Source organism: Manis javanica, chromosome 7 (assembly GCF_040802235.1).
Source record: "Manis javanica isolate MJ-LG chromosome 7, MJ_LKY, whole genome shotgun sequence".
NCBI lineage: Eukaryota > Metazoa > Chordata > Mammalia > Pholidota > Manidae > Manis > Manis javanica.
The window spans coordinates 55,466,084-55,485,472 of NC_133162.1; the positions used below are offsets into that span (position 1 = coordinate 55,466,084).

The window sequence follows — 19,389 nt, forward strand, 5'->3', positions numbered from 1 at the left end:
CCCAGATCAGCAGATCAACCTTACTATTTTTTTCATTTAAGACAATTTCTAAATGGTTCTTAGAAATATGCATGGTGGCAGAAGGTAGCCAGCCTGGGATTAAAGATTTGCTAGAGATAGTCCCCTGGCAGATAAGCACCTTTGACTAGTGACATTTAATATGCTGCTTTTTCTCTTGAAAGTGCTTTGCCAGCAGTACTTGGATGATACATTCAACACCTTTCACAGATTGGTCAGCAAGATTTTTTTTTAAGGCAGAGGAGTTGGTGTGGAGACTGATTTAAGGTAGTAGTTCATTTAGAAGTCTTGAGTTGGATGTTGACGTGTTGACCAGCTCAGCTTCCCAGTGACCTTGATTCACCTCCTCTTATTGAAGTTGGTAGCTAAATTATCTTGAGTCAGCCAGATTTGGAAATTCCAAAGAAACCAGCTCCATCATGATTTGTATTCTAGTCTCAAATCAGCCTTAGGAGTTATAATAGTTACCTTCAAGACAAGAAATACTTCAGGAAAAGAGAAAGACCTGCTTTAGTAAGTCTTTAATTTTTATTTTGCTGCTTGATTCAGGCTTTCTTTTATGGAATCCAATTTTTAAGTCATACAACACGATGCTTTGATATATGTATACATTGTGAAGTGATTTCTTCAAGATAATTAACCATCACCTCCCACAGTTAACACTGTGTGTGTGTGTGCGTGTGTGTGTGTAGTGAGAACACTTGAGAATTATTCTCTTAGCAAATTTCACATTATTAACTGCAATCAACATGTTGCATTAAGTTTTCAGAATTTATTCATATTATAACTGAAATTTTGTGCCTTGTGACCAATATCTCCTCTTTTCCTCCACCTGCCAGCCTCCACTCTATTCTGTTACTGTGAACAGAGATGGAATTCGTTTCTTAAAAGAGTATTTCCAACTTGTGTTGGATGACCAAACACATCCATTTTAGAGTGCCATTTCACTTACTGTCCACTGTAGATCACAGTATTTACAATATTTAGTGCAGTGCCTGCCACATTTTATTAAATGGATCATCTCACTTCACGTTTTCAGCCACCTTCTGGATTAGGTTTTATCATTACCAGTTTACAAAGAGTGGGGCGGAGAGGAGCTGGAGCCCATTCTGCTGCTGACCCCTAGTCCACAGCGCCACTCTAGCAAGTGAAGGGCGGCAGCCTGATAAAGCATATTCCCCATGGGAAAAGACAGTATTTAGACCAGTGTTTTCACAGCCAAAACCCCGCAGTTGCTCATTACTCCAGCAGGCTGCTCTCCCTATAGTCTGTTACGATAAAGGCTATCCTAAAAAAGCTACATAGAGGGCTGCAACGTTACATAAATTTGAGAAGTAAATTATCTTCAATTATAAAAAATTGGGACTATTAGGGTTTATTATGATCTGTGTTTTTGTTTGCATAGCAATTTAGAATTTTCAAACCACTCTCACATTATTTGGATCATTCCATTCTCACAATGAATTGGGACAATTACTATTATCCACCCACTATCCTAATACAGAAATGGAGTTTCAGTGAAGTTTTTGACTTGCCATTCACTGGATTATGAGGTGATGCAGCCCAAGTCAAACTAAGCCCTCTGTTCTTTGTGTCAGGGAACTGGCCCCCATGTGCCTCCTGCTCTGATCCTGTCTGCAGCGGCCACAAGGTGAAGTTATCCTGGACAAGCCTTGCTTTTCTTGGGCTCCCCCTCTGGTTACATCATGCAGCCATTTCTCAACTGAATCATGTTTGCAGGTTCCCAGATTAGGTGCATTGGGTTTTGCACATGACCTGTTATGTGAGGCCTACCTGCTGCCGTTAATATCAGCATGTCCAGGCCGCCAGTTCATCTGCAGGACCACCTCCTGCTGGCTCCCCAGGGCAGCGGAGCTGGCCGGGAAGGACCTCACCTGGTGTCATCCAGCACGGCTCACAGTGGACAGCCTGGGACTAGCTGATGTGGGGTTAGTGGGATTTCTTACTCTTCCCTGCCCCTGGACGGTTCTTTCCATGCCTCGGCAGTTGGGTGAGTCCTCCCATGAAGACCGGTGGGTACTTGTTCTCCTCTTTCCCCCCATATGTAGGTCTAGTGAGAAGCTTTTTGGGGAAAGGATTAAGCTCCTGGAGACAGTGATACCATCACTAGTCAGGCATTGGCCTCTATTGAACAATGTGCATTTTTTTTAATAGTATCTTTGACAACCCTTCCAAGGTGAAAAATTAGGTGTTTATTCATATTTTTAACATGGGAGTAAAAGGTCTTAAGTCAGTATGAATTTTTCCTTAACATAGTGTTCTACCAAAGCCACCTGCTGCTGGGTATAGCCTGAGCTGTCAAATTTTTTAAGTATCGCCCACTGAACCTCAGTTTATGCATCTGTAAATGGGTATAATGTTACCTCCCTGGGGTACTAGGTTCTGAGGATTCACAGAATGAATGAATGTCAAGGCCTAGGCCAGTCCTGACATTGAGCTGATAAACAGTAAATTGTGGTATTGCTACTAATTAAAAATTTACACATTTTTGAGTCACTCTGAGTCAATAAATAAGACCTGCCATTTATAAAGCTCATTCTTCTAACTGACTGGATATAGGAATCCTGGGTAAAAACCATAAAGCACTCCTGCTGGCACAGGAATGTTTTTTTCCTGTGTGATTTCCACAAATAATAAGATTTTAATATGTGAATATGAATGAAAGTTTTTGAAAAATAGAAATGACTACACATATAAAGAGACATTATTAAAATTGCTTGACAACACTGACCTTGGTGAGTGATTTTGGGCACACGTTTTTATTTATTTAATCTCCATATCAACCAATCCTCAATTTGAAAATGAGGAAAATGAGACTGAGAAAAGTTAAGAAACATGCTAAGGATCATAAAACTAGTAAGTAATGTTGGGACATCTCCAAAGGCAAGTATTTCCTTCGTTCCTGATGGAGACCAGGTTGAGGTGGGCCTGGTGTCTGAGCCAAATGGGCCTGCTCACAGGGCCTCTGAAGTAGACCCCCCTACCCAGGGCCAGCATCCCTGGCCAGGTCGGGCAGACCCCTCATGGAGGGAGGCTTCAGGGAGCAGAGGAAGTTGTCTGCTCTCTCTGACCAAGCTCAGAACCTGGAGAGTGAAAACTGTATTTGAGCAGTGCCCACCCAGCTACCTTTCCCAAATCTATCCCTTAGATAAATCACTCCACATTTCCAGGGCCAAAGTGAATGTAAAGGGACAAGTAGAAGCCCAAGCTTACACAATTGAGTTGCCTTTTCAAAACAGAAAACTTAAGATTGAGAAAGAAGTGTTCCCCGTTAACAAGTGACAAAGACAATTTTCAAATCCAAGTCAGAGTCAACCTCAGAGCAAAGCTTTTCCATTAAACCCTGGAAACAGCCCTGTATGTTGTGTGAAACTGAAGAGCCAACTTTAGTTCATCCTCTCTAACTGTCGTCATGTGTGGTGCTCTGTTGATCATTTTAAACATTATTTGTTCACTAATCAAATGAAGGAAAAGCTGTTTATTGGTACTAGGTGCCATGCACAATAACATGTCAGAATGCTTTGAAATTCATAATTGTTTCTTTACAATGTCCCATTTCAGTTTTAAGTAAGTGCTAGTCTGTAGAAATACATGTTCAGAGACAGGTAACTTGGAAATGAAGCTACTAAATCACTCTGTTTCTATAAAAACCACAGGTTCAATTGAATTGCCTTATTTTGTATTTAGATACAGGAAATACAACTGTGCATGTAAACTGCACTGAAGGAGGACCAGTTTGAATTTAGGTTATTAAAATGGTTAGGTTGCTAAGCAAACCACTATGAAAAAAAAAGTGGGACAAATATGGGGACATAGAGCTCATTGTTCTGAACAAGTGTATTTGTCCATATTCATTCATGTTATGGCAAAGTTTCAGTGGCAAGGAGCTTCGAGGGTAAAGGATTTGGGACTCCAAGGGCTGTGGAGTCCCAGCGTTCTGTCACACCCCGGCCTTGATAAATATTATATGATGGTGGTGATACCTTTTGTGTGATATAATTCATTGTTTCAATAACTAATGTCACCAGGGCATGTTTCTAAGAGTACTGAAGGTAAATAATTTGCTGTAATTACCAGGGAGGAGTGATATTATTTATTTAAAAAGTGGGTTCTTTGTGAAAAGTAACTCAGTGCCCCAAATGCAGAAACTGTAATTTGCTAAAAATTAATGAGTAGCACCACTCATTTTATATTTATATATATATATAATTTTGGTATCATTAATATACAATTACATGAGCAATATTGTGGTTACTAGATTCCCCCTATTGTCAAGTCCCCACCACATACCCCATTACAATTGCTGTCCATCAGTGTAGTAAGGTGCTATAGAATCACTACTTGTCTTCTCTGTGCTATACTGCCTTCCCCATGCCCCACCCTACATTATATGTGCTAATAGCAGTGCCCCTTATTCCCCTTCTCTCTCCCTTCCCTCCCATTCACCCCAATCCCTTCCCTTTGACAACTGTTAGTCCATTCTTGGGTTCTGTGAGTCTGCTGCTGTTTTGTTCCTTCAGTTTCTGCTTTGTTCTTATACTCCATAGATGAGTGAAATCATTTGGTACTTATCTTTCTATGTCTGGCTTATTTCACTGAGCATGATACCCTCTAGCTCCATCCATGTTGTTGTGAATGGTAGGATTTGTTTCCTTCTTATGGCTGAATAATATTCCATTGTGTCTATGTACCACATCTTCTTTATCCACTTATCTACTGATGGACATTTAGGTTGCTTTCATATCTTGGCTATTGTAAATAGTGCTGCGATAAACATAGGGATGCATATGTCTTTTTGAAACAGGGCCCCTGCATTCCTAGGGTAAATTCCTAGGAGTGGAATTCCTGGGTCAACTGCCACTTTATATTAAATAGTTTGTCATACTCTGAAGGTTGGTTGGTTGCGGTCTCTAAAAGCCAGTAAAACTGTTAAATAAGGCCAGACTAAAACCCACATTCATTCTTCAGCTAATCCATTAAGAATTTTGGAACTTTCTGAAGTGGTATATTTGGTTCTGTGGACCCTTATTATAACACCCATGATCACACATGCATACACAGAGTGTGTCCTCTCTCACTGAATGCAGAGAAAGCTGTTCCTCATTCATTTTTTTGCATTTTCTTAGGACCCAGATAGGATAGTGACTTGCACATGAATCATCTACAAATTATTTTTCAATTTGATTTCAGGGCTATTTTTCAATCTTTGTAATTCACAGTAATTTTTTAAATTTAAGTTTTATTGTTAAGGTTATACAAATGAAAAGTCATGTCATTTTGTAAGACATACTCATTAGGAAAAAAAGAAATACCCCTATCCTTCCACCCCTATTTCTTCTCTCCAGAGACAACTGCTAAGGACACCTTTAGATGACCCCTATTACATGTTATCATGTTTTAACTACTGTGTATATGCTGCTGCTTGTTGGCTTTTCTCCATTTGAGGAATGATTTATTGACTCCCTCAGTGGGAGATGAAGCTTTAAAATTTTGAATACCTCTTCTCTCCTGTCATGCATACTTCCTATCCCCCTACTTTCCCAAAACAGATGTGTTTTATTTTAGTTATACCAGTATTTAGTGCTCCTGTTAATATGCTTACATAAAAGTTATTCACAGATGTGAAGTATATTATGATTAGATTTTTTTTTCTTTTCAGCTAATATTTTGCTTTTCCTAGAGTTTTTTCATTTGCTTTGTGTTCTCTGTGTGCTTGCTGGTCCAGCCTACAAGCTCCTCCCCAGTGGTGCAATTCTCTTCTCAACATGTTCACACTCATTAGGTGTCTGTAAATTTCATCTAGTTAGTTCACCTCTCTTAGAGCTTCCTTGCTTGTTAAGTTCCTTGTAAGCTCCCTGCACAGATGTCTTCCCAGGTCTTCCTTTTTCATCACCATGAAAATTCTCTATGTTCTTACATTAGACCCTATGTCTTCCTTTTTCCTGGCTTACTCCTTCATTTTGGTGGAGTACATCTTCCGACAGTTTCCTTACAGAATACATGCATGAGAAATACATTTTTTGAGGTTTTATGTTTCTGGAAATATCTTAATCCTATTTTCATACTTTTTTTGGTTTGGCTGGTTATAGAAATGGCTTGAAAGTGATTTCCTCTCAAAATATTGAAGGAATTGCTCCATTGCCTTTTAACTTCAGTTTTTGCTGTTTTAAGTCTGGCCATCTGTGACCATTTCTCCTCTCTAAATTTGCAGGATATTTCTTTGTCTCTAGGTTCTGAAATTCCCTGGTGATATGCTATGCACTATAGTGGGGCTCGTAACCCCCCAAGATGCTGGTCACTCAGTGCGTCCTTTGACTTTGGAACTCAGGTCTTCAGCTTTAGAAAAGTTTCTTGAATTGTTTCTTTGATCTCTTCTCCATTTCACTATTTTCTCTTTCTTGAGTTCCTCTGGGTTTTTTTTTGGAGAGGGGAGGAAGAGGATTTGCAATTCCTGGAGTGATCCTCTGCTTTCTTGAGTGTTCTCTCCTACTTTCTTTTTTTAAAAATCTCCCCCTAATTTTTAGGCTTTTTTTGTTTTCAACTTTACTATTATTGTAATCATTACTTTCTATGAGTTCTTTTTTTCCCTTAATATTTTATTGTTTCATCGATTTAAAAAGATCTCACATCTCTCTGGATATTAACAAAAACTTTTAAGTTTTCTTCTCTCTGGAAAGCCTCTGTTTCTTCCCATTTTGCTTTGTTCTACTTGCTTATTTATTATATTCTTCCTATTAGGTACTTTTCTCACTGGCTAGTAACTCTGCTCCCTGCTCACCAGCGGGCTCATTGGAAGCTTGCTTGGTGGTAAAGGGCTTGCCAGCCATGATATGTACTCAAGTAATAAGCCTGGGGCATTTCACTGGGAAATACTAGACAAGCTTCGCCATTTTCTGCCTGGAGGCTCTGTCCCTAAGGGACTGCCTGGAAAATCAGTAAAGGAAAAAAAGGCTTGGGGTCTGAACATTCAGTATATAAAGTTTCAGTTAATCTCCATTTTTCATTATGGTGCCTCTAACCTTCTAATCTTCTGCCTCTGGTCTCTACACCCCCATTCTTCTGCCAGGGATGACCATGGGGGCACATTATTTAGCAACTGATATGCCAGTGAGGGGATTATGGGGATCAGATCACGTTTTAAAGAGACTTTCAACCAATCCTTATTTTATTCTCATTGTCCGTATTTATGTGTGTTACTGGACTGTCATTTTACTAGGGTTGCAATAGGAAACAGATTTTAAGCAGGACAAAAATGGAGGTTGATTTTATTTTTGGTCTATGGGATATGTTTCATCAGATTTAGAACATTCTTAGCCATTGTCTCTACCAATATAGCTTCTGCCTCGTATTTCTGAGTCTAATTGCACATATGTTAAAGCCTTCTACTGTTTCACATGCTTTATTTTCTGTATTTTTCCACTTTTCAAAATTAGCCTTCATTTTGTGTATTTTTCCATTTATGCTTCCAATTTACTAATCCTGTTTTTTATTTTATCAAGAACTGACATTGTATTTAGAACAAATTCTCATTTGATTCTTTCTTACATATATTCTAGTGCTTTGTTAAATTATCCACTTTTTCATTTATTTTCTTTCTCTTTCTCCCTATTTTCTTAAACATACTGATCATACTTATTGTAAGGTTCTTACTAACTTACTTCAAAATGTAGGATGACCGGGGAGTCTGTTTATAGTATCTGGATTTTTTTCTATTTTTGTGCATGTGCTCTGGCGTGCTTGGCCATTTTTCATTGCCATGACACACCCATAATGACATATTCCTCCTTATAGGGTTCACCCACCTTCTGTTAGACAAATAGAGTGGTGGTTGATTATTTTTATCCAATCAAGATTTTGCTGAAATGAGGCTGGTTTGCAGTCCTGGGAAAGCTCAGCCTATCTCTGGTTTATCCCTGGGCCTTCAGTGTCCTTTTTTGAAATTCTGGTATAATATTCACGTCCCTCCTCTTACAAGTCCCAAACTATAACCTTTTTCACATGACACTGCCAAAAACCTCCATTGTGACTTTTAGAGATTTTCTGAAATCTCTGGGGAAAAAAAACCTATCATAGAAATCAGCAAATATTCTTAACCAATATCTGTAGCATGCTTGAGGTTACCCAGGCCTCCACCAAAACTCCTCTGGTTTCTCTATCCCCCAGCAGCAGCCCCTGGGGGTGCAAAGCTGAATTCTGTCTGCACTGGTCATTGACAAATGCCCCCAAGATAAAAATGTCAACAGAAAGTCAGTTCAGCTCTTCAAGATCTTTCCTCTCCAGAGCTTAGCTCCAGGTCTCTGTGCCTCAGCTGTTCTCCTTGGGAGATGATCCCCACGTTTATCGGTTGTACTTGGCAGCGGCACTAGGCTGCTGCTGGCTACTCTCCTCCACTTGGAAGCAGAAGTCATTAAGATTGGTTTTTTTTTTAATTATGAGATTTGGGAAAGAAAGTTACAACTGTAGGATGCATTTGGAGATGTGTTGAAATGCTTAAAATCATGATTAGAATTACTTCTGTGACAGCCCTTTTGCCATGTCAGTTACTCAAGATGTTTTCTCACGTAATACAGCATATCACTAACTGTTATTGTCTGATTCCAGAAACTTCAGTGTGGGTCCATGGAGGAGTATATCTACGTTGTTTGTTTTGAATGTTAGAACTGTCTTGACTTAATAGAGACAGACAGGTATATTTTGCAGAGAAAGTATTTTGTGGGAGTTGTTGATGCAATGTATTATTTTATTTTTCAGCATCTAACATTCACAAGAGAATTTGACTCAGATTCTCTTAGACATTACAGCTGGGCTGCAGACACCTTGGACAATGTTAATCTTGTCTCAAGTCCTGTTCACTCTGGGTAAGTAACCTGAAAGTCAGTTTTCTTTATCCTATTAAGTTAACATTGCATTTATTATCTCTAGCTCTAAATTCATATTGACAAGTTTCAGATGTATGAAGTATTGAGCTTCTATAGGACTTCATTAGTGAGTATATAGGACATAGTTGTAAAGTAAGTACTGTTTATAAGCAAATCTGTACTTCTTTTTTTATTGATAAAAGTACTGTGTTAGAAAGGAAATGAAAAAGCATCAGTGCATAAAAATTTCCTGGCTATTCTGGTATTACTTTTAGGTCTTTAATTTTCCTTCACACATACAAAAAAAGATAATCATGTCTCTTGATTTTGCTTTATTCAAATGGATTTTTTTCTGAGTATCTGATTTTCCTTTCTAATAGAAAAATGAAATATGCAGGTATTTCTGTTAACTTGTCTCACTGATTGCTTTTTGTGCTTTGCTTTGAGTGAAAAAGAATTTCACTGAAATATTTAGTTTTTAAATAAGCAGTACACTGTGGTGTGGTGTCATCTATCTTTTCATACAATACAGGACTTTGATTTGACAAATGATTTGTTATGTGTGATTTTCAAGTTGTGTTAAATTACAACTAGAAAAAGGGAAATGGATTTTAAAATGAAAATAGTGAAATTCACTTTTAAAAAGTGAATGTACCAGTATATGTCAACCAGAGGGCCATGGTAAAAACCACCTCAAACAGGCTCCTGCTTGCTGCCCCGTGGGTCAGCACCACTAAGGCAGGAGGCTAAAAGGTGATGTTGTGACTACTCAGTTGATAGTCAATGTGTTTTTGGCTATAGACTTTTTCACTTGTAGATCACTAAAACTGGATAATTGATATCCATACAAATGAAATAGAAATAGTCCGTTAAGGTGATGAAAATTTCAAGGTGTTTTCACCTCTGAAATTGGCATTCTGGCCATAAATAGTTGTGATCCAGGACAGGGACAGATTGATTTGGAATTAAATAAATGAACAGCAATAAACGTTTGTGAAGTGCTATATGCATTATGTGAAGTATTTTCCACTGTTCTTTATTAAAATAAATTGTAATAGCTAACATTTACCTAGTGTTTTTCATGTACCTGGCATTGTGCTAAGTCTTCTCCATGTATTATCTTATTTAATACTTTTTTTGAAACTTAAAACGACACTATGAGAGAGGTTTTACTCATTATCCCCGTTTTGCAGACTCAAAGTCCAAGACACGAGGTAATGCACGTTATTTAAAGTATTCCTAGAAAATTGTGGCTAGTAACACCCCAGTTCTGGAAAACAAATCACTTAAGTATCATTCAAATGGAATAATTTACATGAAAGTGCTTTGTAAACTAAACTACATGGGGTCTTTGGGTCATTAACATTACATTTCTTTAACTCAATTAGTAAAACCTTTAATTATAATAATACATTTTTTTAACTGATTAAAATAGTTACATGATTAATATTGGATATGTGTTGAGTCTAAATTGCAAAAGCAAAAACCAGTCAGCATTGAGAAGGAAAATACAAAATGCTTGGAATTTATTCAATGGACAGACATATTGAAGAGTTCTTTGAATCAAGTTTGTGAATTGCCACCATGTTATAAAGGGATAGAACCAGCACTTAGTACTCTATATAGGAAATTAAAGTAATATACTAGGGCTTAATTAGCAATCTGAGAAATTGAGGGAGCAAAGGATAATAAGAAATGAACTTTCCCATACCCTGGAAACAGTGTGGTATTTGAATATGCAAATTATCACTCCTTCCCCTTGAATTTTTTGAAGACAATAAACTAATTCAGGAAAGCTAAAGAATGGCACTAGTGTAGGCTTATTTGAAAGGCAAATGCAGACTTGATACACACCTGAAAGTAATCCACTCAGGCCAGGTCTGTGAAGTCACTTATCCAGCCATTTAAACAGGCATTTTTCCAGATTGTCCCACCGATGCCAAATGCCTTGGTTTCATTTTCTGAAGGTTTTATTTTTCTTTTGCTTATCATTGACATTTTCTGTTGCTTGCTTCTAATATGACATTAATGTTTCCCATTTGCTCTCTAAATTATTTTGCAGCTATTCTTCTCCACTTCCTCAGTATGATTCAAGGTGATAACTGTGTCCTTTATGTGAACCAACCTTTTTTGTATTTTTCATTTATGTGAATTTTTCTCGCAGTTAGATTGTGTCAATGTCTGTAGTGTATCAGCATCTGTCATCCCACTGTTCCTAAAACTAGGAACATTCGTGTGTTAGTTTTAGGATCATTTGTAGAATTACTGCTTTAGTTTAAATATTAATAAAATGTAACAAGTATGATTAAACATCACCTTTTGATTTGTTTCTAAAAAGTCATATTGCATGAAATTTTATTTTGCACAGAATAAGGAATGAATTTGGAAAACAAATCACTGTATTTCGTAATGCTGTTGAATGCTAGGGCCCATAATCTGCTTAACATGAACTCCTACCTGTCCTCAGTGTCTTGGCTCTGTAAGGTTGAAAACCTTAGAGCCATAAATGATCCGTGATGAGCGCCAACTATGTACTGGGTGCTATGCACAGAGAAAGAGATTCTTCCAGTTTGTCTTTAAAACCTCCTAAACCATGTTTTTTCCATTTGGTTCTGATATTCTTTGTACCTGGGGCATTTTTATATTGACACTGACAACCTTACTGCTTCTACCTTCATTCTGCTCACCCCACAAGTGTTTTATATATACATTTTTTCATATACATATTTTTTTCATATATATATGTATATACATATATATTTAGTATTAGTAACCAGGTCTGACCTGGCAGTTTCTAAGTGCACTTAACAAAATAATTTCGTTCATAGGTTTATTCAGTAAACATTTACTGGGGGCTTATTGGGTACGATAAGTGTGCTCAGCTCTGTAGGTCAAGTGACGACCAAGGCCGACCTGATCTGAATTCCTGTCTGTACTGACCTGGGCTGTTAGCTGCCCCGGCAAAGATGGCCCTCCCAGAGGCAACACTCCAGTGTTTATTTGTACCGATACAACTGCATTTTCAAAGCCCAGAGTTTATCTTGAATCATTTTTAATCCATTCTGTTACTATTATTTGCAATCACAGTTGATTTTAACTACTAAATACTGGGATCAGATTTTGTCTTAGGCTTCTTTGTAATAATCCATTTTGTCTTCATTATTGAGTAGAAGTGGTTGATAAACATGTACATATCTAAGAATATGTAGACTCCCCAGAGCAATTTCAAGTGCTCTTTGTATCATTTAGCACTAGAGACAATTTACATGGACACTTGTGCAAGTGAACAGGTGTCTTTGACTAGGGTGGAATATTTCTGTTTTGTTTTGTTTTTGAGGATGTCAGTCTCTTCCCCTCTTACTTTGAATACTGTAGTGGTCCCAGTCTCTCAAAATACATATAATGTCATAGGAAATGTAATCCATATGAAACTGGCTAAATCCAAAGTGAGCAAAAGGGTGTGAAGTTCATTCCACCTCCCTGATGAGCGGAATTGGTTTGGAAATCTGATGGCCTGAAAGATGATCCCTGTGGCATTGCTCTTTCCATGGGAAAGGCAGGTCAGTTTGCCTTGTTGAAGAGGTTACTCTTCCAAGGTCAGGAGACATCACTCTTTAGAAAAGGGTCCCCACCTAGGACTTCCATGCAAGCATATTAGAATTGTTTTTAGATGAATAAGTAGTAGAGGATTTTGATGGATGGGTTTATTTCTCCGTAAAAAAAAATGTTATAGGTATTCAGACAATTTTCTGGTTACAACATTTAGTGTTCCAGTAATAAGCATATTTTCAGATGTGCAAATTAGAATACAAAGATATGTGTTTCTGCTCCCTTGTCTGACTTGCACTCTTGCACCGTGCTGGGCTCATTGGTTTGTGTTCCCAGAGGGCTATGTACCACTGACCACGGCAGGAGGACCCAAGGAAGCCTTTTTTCCATGGATTTCCAAGAATTCTGATATGCTATTACCTACATAAGACACAATTAATTTCATTACATTTTCATATCTACATACAAATCATTTTTCCTCATTAGCTTCACCCTAAAGGCCAGTGACAGAGTCATGTGAGTTAAAGACATTTTCTAAGAAGTCTAACTTACATTTTTGTATTGGTGTAGAGGTATTCAAATATAGACTAATTTAAACAGTTTGTAAAGCCAAATTTAAAAAGATTAAATCCCTTTCCATCAAAATCACCTTAGCAAAACTAGTCATCTGCTTTTATTCTTACATTCTGTTTTGTGATAGTAAAAATTAGAATGTTGGTATGATTAATTATACATTCATTTTATGATTTGTACATGTGAAGACGTACTGTGGAGTTTCATCTTACTTGTTGTGGAGGGAGATCTGTAGCCAGCCTATGGCTAAAAACACAGTTGAAGTGTCCCATGAGTACAGATTCAACAACCCACAGAGACCACACACAGTGGTTTTCCTTTTGTTTTGAAATTCATGATAGTCCTTTAAAGCCAGTTTTTATTCCATTTTAAGACATTCACTATTCCTTCAATTTAAGCATCTGACAGAGTGGTTGGCTTCTGTTAAGGGGCCATGTTCCACTAAAAATGAGGGGCCATGCCCCACCAAAAGTAAGTTGTCATGTTCCCGTTTTTGTCCAGGTCCCAGGTTAAATGCACGCTTGATGTGACTCCACTGTATTTGCTTCCAATTTATTTATAGAGAGAGGAAATGATATCTACCTTGTCTGTTGCTTTAAACTTAAACATTTAGTTTCAAAGCCTACTGTGAAGATGGTCTGTTTCCACCCTTGATTTGGCCTCTCTCTCCTCCCCAAAGGTTTCTGGTGAGCTTTATGGTGGATGCACGAGGCGGCTCCATGAGAGGAAGCCGTCACCACGGAATGAGAATCATCATACCCCCACGCAAGTGCACAGCCCCCACCCGAATCACCTGCCGTTTGGTAAAGAGACATAAACTGGCCCACCCACCGCCCATGGTGGAAGGAGAGGGATTAGCCAGTAGGCTGGTAGAAATGGGTCCTGCAGGGGCACAATTTTTAGGGTAAGTTATTTTGTTAATTTTAATCTTGGCCTTTATACCACATCTTTGATTTTCTTTGCCCTTTTTAACTCAAGTATTTAACTATTAAACTACTTAGTTGTACCATTTTGATTGACTACATCTCTCCCATAGTGTCAGAGGTTACAAAGCTATGTAATTCTATGAAGAGCTAGTAGGCTGATACTTCCTTAACTCAGCTTGCTGGTCAAAGCTTTTACTAACCGAGAAGCATGTTCTCTGCTCGGTGAGTGCACGGAACCCCAGAACCCCCATAGAAGTCAAGGCACCATTCTCAGGCAACAGTGTACATGCTGGAATTGTATCACCACATTGAATAAATGACTATATGGGGTTATATGTCTTTTTAAAGATAATTTTTAAAGAACCAATCCATTGTGATACGGTATTTGACAAAAAGGAAAAATCAATTTAATTCATGTTCTGAGGTGGCACTTGGGTGCAAATCAGACAGGCTCTGTCATGACTGACAGTTTGTTCACGATTTCCCCTTCTTGTTTCTCTTCCTGCTGCATGGATGTTATTCAGTAAACTGCATCTTCCTACCAATCCTCCCCCTGTAAATGAGGGTGAGAGCTTGGTTAGCCGAATCCTGCAGCTTGGGCCTCAAGGAACAAAATTTATTGGGTAGGATCTTTATAGACAAGATACAGAATGTCTACAATTCTTTTCCCATTTTCAATTTTTTTCTGTCACACCCATGGTCTTCTTCTTGTCTTAATTTAATTTTTACTTTTTCAGTTTTTAATGCTTTCAGTTGATGTGTGTCACTGAAAGGAAAAAAAGTCATAGTGGCTTGACTTAATGTAGCACTGCTGCCTCTCTTGTGCTTTTCAAGCATGCGGAAATCACTGTAAGCTTTCTGCTTTCATAACTGTGCTTTTGAAAACCTTTCTTTAATTTGAAAAGTTTCAACTGAATGTAACAGTTTTAAAGACAGACTGATAGTCTAAGTTTAAACCAATGTAAGAGAAGGTATTTGCAGGCTTTGAATCAACCTTTGCTATAAATGATATCTATGTGTGTGTATGTATATATGTAAATATATATACATGTATGTGTGTGAAGCTACATTATTTTAAAATTTTAAAAAGTACTTACATGTACTAAGTAACCTTTATGGTCTTTGAGAAGAAAAAATCATCAATAAGGAAACTGATTTTGAAAAACTTTGGGAATACAAGATATTCTTATAAAAAAACAAATAGGTGGTAGGTAGAATTCTGTTAAAATTACTTACTCCTTTGTTTTGTTTTTTTTTTGTTTTTTTTAAGCTGAAACATGTTGGTTTTGTTGTCTGCCTGTCTGACTGGTTGTTCGCTCTGGCAGTCTGCATGAAGAAACCTGTTATGAAAAGTTATGCTTGGCTTCCACCTTGGTCAAAAACCCTTGTCCGTGCCTCAGTATTGCTGAATGTCATACACGAAGTCACATTCCTTCAATATTTACAGAGACAGTATCTGACGCATTAACCTGCAAAGATTGTATCTCCTTCCTCCTCCCCGCAAATTTCATGTCTAATCGTCATGAGTGACAGTTTGTTCACGATTTCCCCTTCTTGTTAAAAACTATGGTAAATATGTTAATAACTCTTGAAGTTATTAACACTTCCTGTTTCTTCCTCTCAAAAGTAAAGGCAATCGAAATGATTGTAAATCCTTAATTTGAATTAGTTACAATTATCTATTGAGAATGAAATTATCCTTTATCCCATTTTGGTTGAATGCGTTGGTAATCAAAGTCCTGTTTTTGTATTTTGATCACTATAACTACTCTCCTTTTTTTATGCTCTTACCTATTTAATTAAGCCTGTATCTTCTATCATCCCATATACATAGATAGAGAGGTTAAGAGATGAGGTTACATACAACCTCTGTAGGAGAATAACGATACTGTCTACTTAAATGCCATAAAATAAAGCTGCACAATCCAACTACATAAACTGTGTGTGATTGTGGTCTGCTTACTTCCATCCATCTTTTTTAGCATTGATCCTATTTTAAAATTTAACAAAATTATTCCTGTGCTTCATGGGTAATCTTCAATTTGCTGCCATCCTTTCACATTCTTTTGCAAAAGGACACTGTCAAAAATTAATGTCTCATGATATGAAAATTTCAAACTAACAAGTGCTTTTTCAGGAAGTTTACATATTCTCTGCAGGTTAAATGAGGGCTAGAAATTAAGCTGCCCCATTACCATTTCGCAAACTGAAAAATCAGAGAAACTGAACTATACAAGCCATGAAAACTGACTGTTGGAGGGAGTGGATTGTTATATTGCTTGTTTGCTCAGGGAAAAAAAATTACTGATCTTTCAAAATAGGAAATTCACAGAATTTCATTTTAAAGAAATGACTGTGTCCTTTTAAATCATTAACACTTTGTATAATATACACCTATTGTGTTTTTAAAAATGGACCAACTTTCTTTCTTATGGTCTATTTTAATAACTTTCATTTCCTTGATTCAAAATTCCTGTTCATATGTGCTGAGTATTTTCCCCCCTGTTAAGTCAAATGCCTAACATAAGGTAGGCCCTCAAGAATTGTTTGTGAATGAATGAATGATGGCATGTTTTTGGGCTTCTAATATATTATTTAATTAGCAAATGATTCTGCAGCTTTGAAATCATTTCCAACCTTAGTGGCACCTCTGATATTTCAAATGAATACTGTTAATGAAATGTTTTTTAAAATATGATACTACAAATATATTTAATTTGATGCCAAAATAATGTGGATTTTTCTTCCAGCCCTGTCATAGTGGAAATCCCTCACTTTGGGTCTATGAGAGGAAAAGAGAGAGAACTCATTGTTCTTCGAAGCGAAAATGGTGAAACATGGAAGGAGCATCAATTTGACAGTAAAAATGAAGATTTAACTGACTTACTTAATGGAATGGATGAAGGTAATTACCATGAATCCTTGCTTCTATAAATGTCTACAGGCAGAAATCAAAGCAGTGACTTCACCAAAAGCAACAGTACTTGAATTTCACATGTTTGTATTTTAAGCTGGGCATCAGATTCCTTAGCATTTATTACTATTTCTGTATCTAAGGCATGAAGTTCTACTTAACATTTTTCCCCACAATACTAACCTACAAACATGCTGATGATTATTTCAGTCTTTAATCAAATATATCAATCTTTCCAAAACCCAAGAAAATTTTCAATGAGAAAAATGTGTAAGGAGGGGGCTGAAATAATAATGGAAGGTATGCAAAGCATGCAGGGCATTTTTAAGAAAATTCTTTCACATTTCATTTTGGGAATTATTATTCCCAGACCATTTCTTTTCTCCCAATTTTCTCTGGTTTATTTCAGTATTCTTCAATGAATCCATAATTTTTCTTGGGCTAGCATCAATTGTTTAAAAAAATAAGTTTCAGGCTAATTATTGAAGTTTGTGGTGTCTCAGTGTCTTATTCTTTGACCTAGCAAGACAGATACATAGCTGAGTGTGAAGTTTCTCATACACACATTCTCCAGGCTCTCTGACCTTAAGAATCATAGGGTTTTTCTGGACATTGGGAATAGACTTGTTTTGAGAGTCAGTACTTGATGCAGTTTTCCTTAAAAAATAATTAGAGACCAAGCCTAACATAAAATAAAACTAATCTCTACTTTATACTGCCTAATCCCTACAAATTCAGCAATTTCTTTAAGTAACAGCTTCATTGGAGGTAAAATTCACATACCATAAATTTACTATATTAGCATTTAATTCACTGGCTTTTAAAGAGCATCCAACATAGTCTCTCCTTGCTTTGAAGTGTGGACAAAAGAGCCAGATAGGCATAAGGGTGACTGTGGGCAAGCTCTTAAAGCTTGTGGGCAATACTTCTATAAAATGGAGATTACTTTTCTTACTTCGGTGAGCTGCTGTTGAGAAAAAATAAGTATGTATGTGGCACACTTACATAATATACAGCTCTTGTCACACAGTAAGCCCTTGGTAAATATCAGCTGTTATCACTAATTATTCACTCTGTAGAAAAAATTGTCATATCAAAGGTTTTGTTTAAGATACAGTCGCAGCCAGCCAAGAATTTAAAGATGTCTTTACACCAAGGTAGAGGGAAGCTAATAATTGATGAGTGTCCAGCATTCATGAGGCACTGATAAATGCCCTTACATATGAACATTTTAAATGAAAGCATAGCACTGCAAAGTAGGTAGTATTAATCCCACTTTATAGATGAGGGATCTGAAGTTCAGAAAAAGTCAAGTAACTTATCTAAGGTCACCCCAACTAAGTAGCAATGCTGGGCTTGAGATCTAGTTCTACCTGTTTCAAAGACTTAAATGTATCCCACTTGTTTTAGTAATGTGTGTCCTATGGAGAAGGAAATAAATCTAAAGAAGAAAACTCCTACAAACCTATAGATTTAAAGATCTAAAAGATAATTTTAAATGTTATCTAAAGAATAGTTATTTTAAGTGTATATTTTTTAAAAATTAGGTTTATTTATGGAATGGACTTCCATTATTACATAATTTAAATGAGTATACATTAAACATTTATCCATAATACTGATATTTATATCACATATCATCTAATAACTTCTGAGTTCTCATGGATAGGAACATGCAATGATAAATAAGATTTCTAATTTTTATTACCGAAACTTATTTTAAAGCATGAGATACAGTCATTTCCTTATAAGGAAATTTATAAGAAGACACGATCAAAAGTTTCAAAAAGAATAAATCATAAGAGAAAGAATTATATTAGCATTTCAAAACCTGTAAAAGAACATGCATGATTGCAGATAAAAAATGTCAAAGATAAGAGAAATGAGTTTTCCAAAGAGGATAGTTTAATTTTTTAAGGAAAATAAAATATAAAAACATTACCATTAGTTTAGTATTTCTTATTTTGTGTGTGTGTGTGTGTGTATGTGTGTGTGTGTGTGTGTGCTTTGCTTTATTTATTTATTTATTTATTTTGGTATCATTAATATACAGTTACATTAGCAACATTGTGGTTACTAGATTCCCCCTATTATCAAGTCCCCACCACATACTCCATTACAATCACTGTCCATCAGCATAGTAAGATGCTATAGAATCACTGCTAGTCTTCTCTGTGCTATACTGTCTTCCCCATGGCGCCCCCCTCCCCACGTTATGTGTGCTAATCGTAATGCTCCTTATTCCCCTTGTCCCTCCCTTCCCACCCATCCTCCCTAGTCCTTCTCTCTTTCATAACTGTTAATCCATTCTTGGGTTCTGTGAGTCTGCTGCTGTTTAGTTCCTTCAGTTTCTGCTTTGTTCTTATACTCCATAGATGACTGAAATCATCTGGTACTTGTCTTTCTATGCCTGGCTTATTTCACTGAGGATAATATCCTCTAGCTCCATCCATGTTGTTGTGAATGGTAGGATTTGTTTCCTTCTTATGGCTGAATAATATTCCATTGTGTCTATGTACCATATCTTCTT

The 19,389-nt window shown here is 36.9% G+C and overlaps 1 protein-coding gene across 9 annotated transcripts in view; it reads left to right on the plus strand.

The window, feature by feature from the left end:
* ANK3 (ankyrin 3) overlaps positions 1-19,389 on the plus strand; it is a 661,312-nt gene that overhangs the window by 567,021 nt on the left and 74,902 nt on the right. For all 9 annotated transcript variants that reach the window (XM_073241006.1, XM_073241010.1, XM_073241011.1 and 6 more), the window contains 3 exons: positions 8,791-8,897; positions 13,699-13,923; positions 16,696-16,850. In XM_073241006.1, the coding sequence (XP_073097107.1) occupies positions 8,791-8,897; positions 13,699-13,923; positions 16,696-16,850 (487 nt within the window). The remainder of the gene's footprint in view (positions 1-8,790; positions 8,898-13,698; positions 13,924-16,695; positions 16,851-19,389) is intronic.